Source organism: Kryptolebias marmoratus, linkage group LG7, assembly GCF_001649575.2.
Source record: "Kryptolebias marmoratus isolate JLee-2015 linkage group LG7, ASM164957v2, whole genome shotgun sequence".
NCBI lineage: Eukaryota > Metazoa > Chordata > Actinopteri > Cyprinodontiformes > Rivulidae > Kryptolebias > Kryptolebias marmoratus.
Genome location: NC_051436.1, coordinates 16,439,453 through 16,449,366, shown reverse-complemented (window position 1 = coordinate 16,449,366; position 9,914 = coordinate 16,439,453). Strand labels below are relative to the sequence as shown.

Below are 9,914 nucleotides of genomic sequence, written 5' to 3'. Positions count from 1 at the left end.
TTTACAGTTTTCTGGAAGTTTGTTCCAAATTTGTGGTGCATAGAAACTGAAAGCTGCTTCTCCTCGTTTGGTTCTGGTTCTGGGGATGCAGAGCAGTCCAGAACCAGAAGATCTGAGGGGTCTAGACGTTTGGTACAGCGATAACAGATCTTTAATGTATTGTGGTGCTAAACCGTTCAGTGATTTATAAACTAACAACAGTATTTTAAAGTCTATTCTTTGAGCTACAGGGAGCCAGTGTAGGGACTTTAAAACCGGTGTTGATAACTGTAAACAATAAGAAAAAGTAAGATGTTCCACTTTAGATGGAACACTGTCGGCTTAGCGAAACAAACAATACTTACCGAGCTCTGCCAAGTTCCCAAAGGCAATTAGACACATCTCAGTCAGGGCGGTGTTGTGGGAATGGATGCCCAGCAGCTTCACCAGAGTGGGGATCACGCCCATGTTAATCAGCTGGGCTTGTAAGGAGTCTACAGAAACAACAGCAACAGAAAAACACAAGTAAAAAAATACAGAACAGCTCCTTAGAGGAGTTTATATGACACAGCTGAGATGCTGTAGCTAAATATTAACACACAGATCAGATCTTTACTGATCGGTTATAATATATATTTCATTAGGCTGTGTCTTTCTCTGTGAAGAGCAGATTTAACCACAGTCCAACGCAGCACAGCCCAGCAGAACGTGACCCAACAGAAACAATCTGCACATTTACTTCCTATTTGGTTCTCATACTTTGGTGAAACAGGAACAATCATGGCAGGTTGTTTGAAATCACACAAAAAACATTAGTTTTTTTATTTTATTTGGGAAGATTTGGACTGAAATCTGAAATAATCAAAGTAAGAAGCTGCACTGTGAAGTTAGATAAACTCCAGAGGTTTCAGAAAATATTCACTCCTTCACTATTTTACTTACAGCCTATTATTGAGAACAAAAATAATTTAAACAATAAACAACGGAGATCAGTTGCAGAAAGCGAGGAAGGGTCTGAATACTTTCTGAAGCTGCTGTAAATCAATTTTTTAAAATCCCAACCCCGTAAAAGAAAGGAACAAGCACTGTGACTTCCACTTAATGCCAACAGGTGTTGGAAGCGAGGAGGCAAGCAAAAAGAAACTGTTTTAATGTCGTTTTCATTCAGCAAGAGTTAATCAGAATCAGGAACCCTGAGAGGAAAAAACAACAAAGCAGAACAGAAAGAAAGAAGCATCCAGACTGTGATCCTCTCAGATAGTTACGGAGCAAAAATAAAGATGCTGTAAAGAACACAAGACGAGCTCTTCATGAGAAGATAAACCTGATATAAAATACCTTTTCTTCTTGGAGCGAACAGATATCCTCTTACTTACAAGATCAGGTATATTTGGTTTCAGGGCTCACTTACTGACAACACCCCCAACTCAACACAAAGGAAGGAACAACGTTTCCAATTAATTTTAAATGCTTGCAGCTAATTAAACCAGACACCAGAAAATGTCTGCTAGGCTTTTTTTTTTATTGACGTACTCGTCTTATCGATTATAATCTCTTCTTTGTATTCCCACAAGAGGAACAAATAGGATTACACCACAACGAGAGCAGAGCAAAGCTGCATATCGTGAAATCCAACCAGTAACAAGAGCCCAAAGCCAACAATCACTACCAGCTTAGTGCCGTAGTCGTGTTGCTATAATAACTACAATCTGCACACTCAGCAACTCTGAACGTTAGCATCAAGCCTGTTTAGGTGTTTTCCTCCACCTGGCTCTGTGTAAGCAGATAATAACACTTATTAGGAGTCATCTTAATACTGAACAGCTGCTGAATGCCACAACAGTCCACCGATTCTGGTGGTTCCAACCAAAACCAGCCATCACCAAACCATCACCCAGTCCCAGGACTCATCCCGGCAGTGAAACGTGTGACGGCGTGGCTCAACGTCCGCACAAGTCAGTGGGAAGGACTCTTCAAACGGTCAGGTCTTGCTATAATGGTGATGATATTGGTGTCAGAAACAATTAGGAACTGTTATTAACAGGTAAACTTCATGCTCAACTGTACTGTAAATTTTCTTTATTTGAAGGAAAGCTTTTTATTCAAATTTAAGAAATAAGTCATCTTTAAGAACGTACCATTCCTCTTCATCCACAGTAATCTAAGCAATATAAACTAATATTTTCGGCCTGACAGTATTTTATGTCTCACCCTTGGATCACCCCTTTTACCAGAGAATTACTGGAACCATTTCCATTCATAATTCAAAAAGTTGTAAATATCCCCTTTTTGTAATAAACCACAGTACTTTGTCTGTCCCAGATTCCAATGCATAAACCAGAGCTAGTGCCAATTCCCCACCATACATTGTTATTAAATATTCACGTTCATTTATGCATCAAGGATGTTTACTACACTGGATCGTGACAAATTTGGAAAACCTCCACTAGTAAAAAGGCAATCATGATTCGTTTATGCTCTTAACAGTCAATAAACAGTTTTTTCTGCTGTTTTCTGCGTCTCTCTGTGTCACTGCAGCACATTTCCACAACAATACTACCACATACGCCTACAACTCCCTTGGACAGCGTGGGATGCAGCTAAGACACTAGGAGATCACGCCTGGCTGGCAGGATGCTACAGCCACAGGTATGACGTCTGCACTAGGTTGTTTCCATGACTTTGTCACAATCACAGTCGTAGCTTCGGGATGAGGCCAGCGTGGCCAGTCCTGCTTCAAACTCTTGGCGACCAAGGACACAGGCGCCAATACGCTGCCACCTTAACAATAAACCACTACAACCTTACTGCAGTCTTAATACGGCCCTGAAGACCTCACCAAGACCCTGCAAAGACCATCACGTTCAGGCTGGTTCTTTAGGTTGTGGTGAGGTTGTCGTCGATCTACCTCGAAAGGTATTGCTGCGCTCCAGAGGAGCAGTTCACCAAGCAGAAAGTAGGGTTCAGTTACATAAAGCAGCTTCATTTTATTAATTCCTTAGAACAAAATCAGCTGCAGAAAAATGCCTTGAAAATATGACCTCAAGATTTTCCTAAAACATATTGGAAAATGAGTTGTAAACTCCTCAGGAATGAAGCAGAATTCAAATAAAATGAGGTACGCTACCTCAAAGTGTATTTTAACCATGACTTGGCAGTTTATAATGACAAAGAAGTCACAGTCAATGAAAAACGTTGTCCAACTGAGATGCTTCTGAATACATTTACCAATGAATAATTGATTTTGTGTTTTAAATCTTCATGACTACAGTCAGGCCTACTTTCTGTAGCCGAGCGCCATCAGTTGCCTCACAGTTAATGACTGCATTACAGATTTATGCAGTGAGATCCTCTTAGGTATTGGCAAGAGGTTTTACGTTCACAAATCAGCAGCGTGCCCCGTCAATCAGTCGACCTTGTCTGCTCAGCGACGGGCTGAAACGCAGCCTAATGAAGAGGTGGAGAAACAGTGCTGATGGCGACAGACAGAAAACACATCAGGATTCAAATGAGGGTTTTTTTTTCCCTCCTGCCATTTCTTAAAAGTTATCTGCTTGCTGCTAATATGAGCAACAGAATAGTTATATAAGGAATGACTGAAAATAAAAATGATTTCTAAATAGTCATAATGTCTTCAAGCAAACATCTCAAATTTCCTCTTGGTCTACACAGGAGCTGCAGTGTTGAGGCTCTCAGTGAATGCTTTAAAACAACAGGACCTCCTTGAGTGGAAATTTAAGCATCAAACATAAGGAGGAACTTTGAGGGGATTTCTCCATTTGGGCTCAGGAGTCAGTTTGTCTAACTGAGCTTAAAGACAGCAGCTGGACAGCAACACCACAAAAGATCAGTAATTAACTTTTTATACAAATATATAAAACAAGTAAAATGTATTAACAGTTATAGTTTATACTATCAGCTTTACAAAACAGCACAAAACCACTTAAAGTGTATGATGGACCAAATGATAGATTACATTCAGATGGTGATGACAGAAGAGAAAGGGAGGAATAAAGAAAATGTGGCTTTATCACAACGGATATTGTCACACATGGCATGTTTTTCTGATATCCTGCAGCCGTAGTTATAAGATACACCAGAGTATCTAAAGAAGCTTTGAGTACCACCCCTAAAACTCTGCTGCAAGATTTACTCTGGTCCCAAATAAGTGTGACGAACACACTTTCTGTAAACTCTTCCTCTGCTGCCATTCGATATTATATCTCTGCTGTGACACGTACGGTTTAAGAGGGGGGCTGAAGGAAGCAGTGTGATGTGGGAGCTTTAGGTCCCGCCTACTCCCCCCGCATGCAATCATGGCGTCACATGACCTTCCTTTTAGGCATGAAGTAACTAACAACAACCGAATGTATTAGAAATGTTCATATTTGAACAACTGATCTGTGTTTTTGTTCCACGTAAACAAATATTCTGTTAGTTTACGTGGAGGGGGCGGGACTTAGTATGTGTCCTGGAACCAGCCAACAGGGAAAGGTTGGTCCCATTCTGGCTTCAACGTTCAGGTTCTGGTCGGAGGTCTACATGGTGTGTGGGTAGAGATACCAACTCTAGCTTGTTGACTGCACAAACTGCTGTTATCAATGCATGATCTTTTCTTTGAATAAATGATTTAAAGTGTCTTTAATATCATGTAGCTGTTTTTATTGCCCTGATAGCAGGTAGAGCAGCAGCTGCCAGGGGCAGAAGAGAAGAAGTACACAGCACATGCTAGAACTAGAAGTTCAATGGGGTTTTTTCCTATAGATGATGCCAATCTTTCAAAATTGAGGTAATCAATGGCCAATAGGCCACATCATTTTTTATACATTTCTGATCAAAATGTATTTACCATTTAACAAATATATAACACCTGGTTAACCTAAATAAACATGTACTTAACAACCCTTGGACAGAATTTTCAGAAGTGGCAAATATCAGCCAATTAAACCGTTTGGCCAATTAATTGGTCTACCTTTAGTTAGAACCCAAAAATCGTTCATGTTGGGGTGTTTGTAACTGATGCAGCAGAAGAGGCAGGACAAACAACAGAAGAACAAGCAGAACCGGATCTGACCGGAAGAAATGATGGAAATATAACAACATGTCTTTGGATTGGGGTTTCAGCTGGAAAGCAAATATGCTGGTAGACCAGTTTCTAAAAATAAGACAAAGAAAAAACTATAAATGGAACATTTTAGTTCTGTCATGTTACTAAAACACTTTGAACCTTTTGTTTGACCCATTATCTATGTATTTATTGTTTAATTCACTTTGTTCCATGATGCATCAGCCTTGGCTAAATAATCCTCATTTGTTGTGTTTAGTTCACAGAGTCTGGCTCCTAATGTACAACATGGCAGCACCCATAAACCAGCCATTTTGGGCAATGGAAGTTAATGGAATGGCTTCGTCCATCTTTATTGATGTCAGTGGTAATACTGTACACCACAGTTCAATTTGAGGATGGCTTATTCAAAACATGGACACTGAACAGCAAATCAAGACGGTAAACACTCTGACTCATTAGCTGGCTGTATTTATCGTTAGATTTGTTTCAATAAGCCGTTTCCATGCCAACAAAGGGTTTAGCTGCTACTTTGGGTGTCTCTGCTCAGTCTAAAGTTACGACAGAGCTCTTAGAAAACATCCATAAGTGGAACCATCACATTTTGAAAGATCCAAGCGATGGTCCTGATGGGATTAGCGTTAGCCCCGCCCACTGACTTGGATGGTCAAAACTGATGGATAAAAAACACTAATCTTGATGAACCACAGCACAAGTCTCTTCAATATAATGAAATGCCAATAATTTTGTGGGGCGGCAGTGGTTCGGGAGGTAGGGGTTCATCCTGTAACCGGAAGGTTGCCAGTTCAAACCCGCTCCGTCCGTTTCAGCCATTGTGTCCTTGAGCCTGCCTTGCCTACTGGTCAGAGGGCTCGGTGGTGCCGGTGTGTTGGCAGCCTCACTTCTGTCAGTCTGCCCCAGGGCAGCTGTGGCTACAGTGTAGCTCACCACCATCAGTGGATGAATGGGTGAATGATTGTAGTGTGAAGCACTTTGGGGTCCTTGGACTAGATAAAGCGCTATACAAGTGCAAGCCATGTAGAATTTAATGACACATTCAAGTAAATATGGACTGCCATTTTGGTTTCTAAGATCTGGCACTTTTTGCCATCTCCAGAGATGCAAATTTTGAAAACTATGAATCATGTGAATCTTGGACAAATTACAATAATCTGTTGGTTCTGGTTAAAACAAATAAAGATGAAGCTACGAGGAACCTACAGGCCTAACAGGAATCTAAACCAACTGTGATATTTAGGTGTACATGATGGAGACCGAACACCAGACTGACGCTCCACAAATTAGCTAAAAAGCTACAAGCATCACATGACTGACGATTAGGATCTAGCAGCAGAGTCGCGAATCAAAGGGTTGGAAGGAAGGCACTGCCAGGGTGAAAGCAAATATTTAAAATGTCAGATTACCTCAAGGGTGAAGTTAAAAAAGCAAGTGAATGTGACAGAAAGAAAGAGATCAGTCTACACCAGAGAATCCACTCCCACAGTCTGTGCATAAAAAAGAGACAACCCGCTGATTAGTCGAGATGAGTTAACATGGAGTCTCGGGGAGGATGGTTATTACCATTATCATTGCTATAGTTCACCAGCATGCCACAAAAGACAGTCAAGAGCTTCTCATTTTCCGGATCAGTATTTTGGGAGAGGGATTTAATGAGTTCAGCTACTATTTGAGCCCCTCCTGCCAGGTGAACTGCACTCCTGCCCTCATCTGAAAAACAAAGAGGCCGGGACAGAAAATCAAACACAAAACAAAGGAAAAAGGTCAGGCAAAATAAACACATTCTAAAAATATATATATATATATATATATATAGGAGAAAATAATCTTAAATCAGATTGTTGTGGCCATTTATATTTAACCTTTTGTAAATCACAAGTTCTATTAATTTAATGTCTTAATTTGGGCAGTTAGAATATGCTTTAGTTAGTTTTGGAATCACGATCTGTAATTAATTTTTATATTTGGAATTGTTTAGATTATTTTTGTAAATTTTGGACCCTCCCATTAGTGGGTGATTAAGAGCACACTGGTGGGTGTGGTGTGGGAGGCTTTTTGTTTGACAAATGTCAGGTGTGAGGACGGGAGGTTTTTGTGAAATGATTTTTTGACCACTTTTTGAGCTGGTAGAATCAACCTAAGTTAATTTTCATTTCATCTAAATTATAAGAGAATTTTAGTTATTGTTTTACCCATATTTCTTTTTTATTGCTGGAAATAAACATTTTTTAAGCAAGCCAGTTGGAAGTGCGTGCAAAATCAAAACCACCTGTTGCCACCCACGGCCTTATCTGGAAAGTTTTGTTGGAAACTAGAAGGCCGCGACACAGATGTTGATACCTTACAAATCAGTGAAACTTAAAAGAAAGAACTAAACAAAACAAGGGAGTAAACAGTCACAATACTGAATTAAACTAATTCAAATGAAGTCTAATACTGTGCAAAAGTCTTAAACCACTACAAATTTACATAACAGTATTTGGATCTCCTTCACTTTTTGCTGGTTTTTTCTTTTCTTTTTTTGTTTTGTTCAATTGTTTTTTTATTACTCCACACTCAGTACCTCATCACAAAAACAAGGTAAAAAGAAAATTTCATACAATTTTGTAAATTTCATTAAATAAAAAACTGAAATATCACATTTCTATAAGTATTCAGACATTTTGCTAATCAAGACTTGAAGTTTAGCTCAGGTGCTTCTCATTTCTCTTCACTGCTGCTGAGATGTTTCTACACCTCAGTCAGAGTCCACCTGTTGTCAGATAAACTGATTAGACCTGATCTGGACAAAGCATGAGACAAAGGAGCTGCAGAGCTCAGAGACAGATCTGAGGAAAGCTACAGAAACACTTGTACTGAACCGAAGGAGCCCAGGAGCTCAGAGGCCTCCAGGACTCTCAGATGGAAGAACAGCAGCAGAACCGGGACTCTTCTAAGAGCTGGTCTCCACACTGAACAATCCAAGAAAAAGGAGAGAGGAGACCAAGAACCTGAGCTTCAGAGATCCTGATGGGACTGAGATCCAGAAGGACAAGCAGACCTGTAGGCCTCCATGGATCTGGACTTTATGGCAGAGCGTCTCCATGGAAGCGTCTCCTCAGAGTGAAACACCTGAAAGCTGCTTGAAGGACTCAGACTGTGAGGAACAAGATTAAATTGTTTCATCTAAAGTCTAATTGTCCCGTCTGAAAGAAACCAGGCAGCACTCAACACCTGCATAACACCATCCCCACAGGGAAGTATGGTGGTGGCAGCATCAGCCTGTGGGGGTGATTTTTCAGCAGCAGGGACGGGGAGACTGGTCAGCGTTGGGGTGAAAGGAGCTGAATGGAGCAAAGTACAGACGAGAAGACACACAGGAAGGGACAGCACTGTGAATGTCCCAGAGTGGAGCACCCAGAGCTCTGACCTGAACTCTATTAGACTTCTCTGGAGAGACATGAATGTGTCTCCACCAACGGTCTCACCCAACCAGACTGAGACGAGATGATTTGGTGTTTTAAAACTCGAGGCTGGAACTGCTGCCAAAGATGATTCAGCTCAGTAACGGGTCTGAATACTTCTGGGATGGAGATATTTCAGTTTTTTCTTCTCAATAAGTTTACAAAGTTGTATAAAATGTTGCTTTTTCTTATCAAAATGACAAAGATATACGGATAAAACCTGGCCAAGTTTAATCTGATACTGATATTTTGTTAAATGAAGAATACATTTTGGCCAACCGAAATAATAATACTAAAACAAAATAATCAGTGTTGCATTTCAGCTATTGGCTGCCCTGATTTCTAAATCAACATCAGACGTAGAAAAACTCTGGTCTAAAAAACTGGTCTACTTCTACATGATGGAGTATTGAGGGGAAAAAAATAATGTCAACGGCTGCAGCACCAGCTGCAACATAAAACTGCAAAAGGTGAAGGGGTTCTGAATACCTTCAGGCCACTGTATGCAAAAGAAAAGAAAAAAACATATTCAAATAAGTAAAACTAAATCAATATTAAGAGTTTGTACAGTTTCCAGTGATCAACAAATGAGAGGTGGGGCACACCTCAGACAGCCGACAACCATGCACACACACACACACACAGTACCACATTAGAATCTCTAAATAACCTAACACACATTTCTGGTGGGTGGAAACTGGAGTACCCAGAAAAACCCAGACATACAAGAGGAAAAAACACCAACAGATTCTCCTCTGCCGTTCATTCTTCTTCTCTCCGGAGCACACTACCTCCACCTCTCCAGGCTCTCCTCCACCTGCACCCTCCTCTCACAGCACATCACAAATATCCTCCCCACAGGGACTCTCCTGCCTGACCTCATCTGTCAACTTGTCCATCATCACTGCAAACAGAGCCGATCCCTGATGTAACCCCACTCCTGCCCATCTGTCACTCCTAACGTCTCCCTGTCCTTGAACACGTCCTGCACTACCCTCACATATTTCTTTTCCAGAACGGACCGCCTCATACAGAGCCGCAGTTCCTCTCTTGGCACGTACCCAGGTATTAATGAATATGTGGGTATCACACTGATTACACAATAGAAAGCGTATCAGTTCTCTCTCTCACTTTCTTTGTAACAGAGTGAGACGTTTCAGTTCTCAGCGACACCCTCAGTCCCTCCAGGAGGCTGCGATCACAACTAATTAACGCAAATTCAACAAATCTCCGCAAATTTGGCTCAGACTTGAAATTCTGACCAACCGCTACAACGTTTCCGCAAAGTTGACCAATCGCATTGAGCCCTTGCCCATTTGCACTTCCTATAAGATACGAACACCAGAAAAATCATGTGTACCATCCAGGGGTGGAAATTAAAAATTTTGTCCACCAGCCATAGTGGCTGG

The 9,914-nt window shown here is 40.9% G+C and overlaps 1 protein-coding gene across 2 annotated transcripts in view; it reads right to left on the bottom strand.

The window, feature by feature from the left end:
• The window catches only part of rap1gds1 (RAP1, GTP-GDP dissociation stimulator 1), a 39,449-nt gene that overhangs the window by 13,670 nt on the left and 15,865 nt on the right, over positions 1-9,914 (bottom strand). The window contains exons 5-6 of one of the 2 annotated variants that reach the window (XM_017427054.3): positions 6,626-6,772; positions 345-473 (exon numbers count right to left, since the gene is read on the bottom strand). In XM_017427054.3, coding sequence (XP_017282543.1) covers positions 345-473; positions 6,626-6,772 — 276 coding nt within the window. The remainder of the gene's footprint in view (positions 1-344; positions 474-6,625; positions 6,773-9,914) is intronic. The other variant, XM_017427055.3, reaches the window with a different exon arrangement.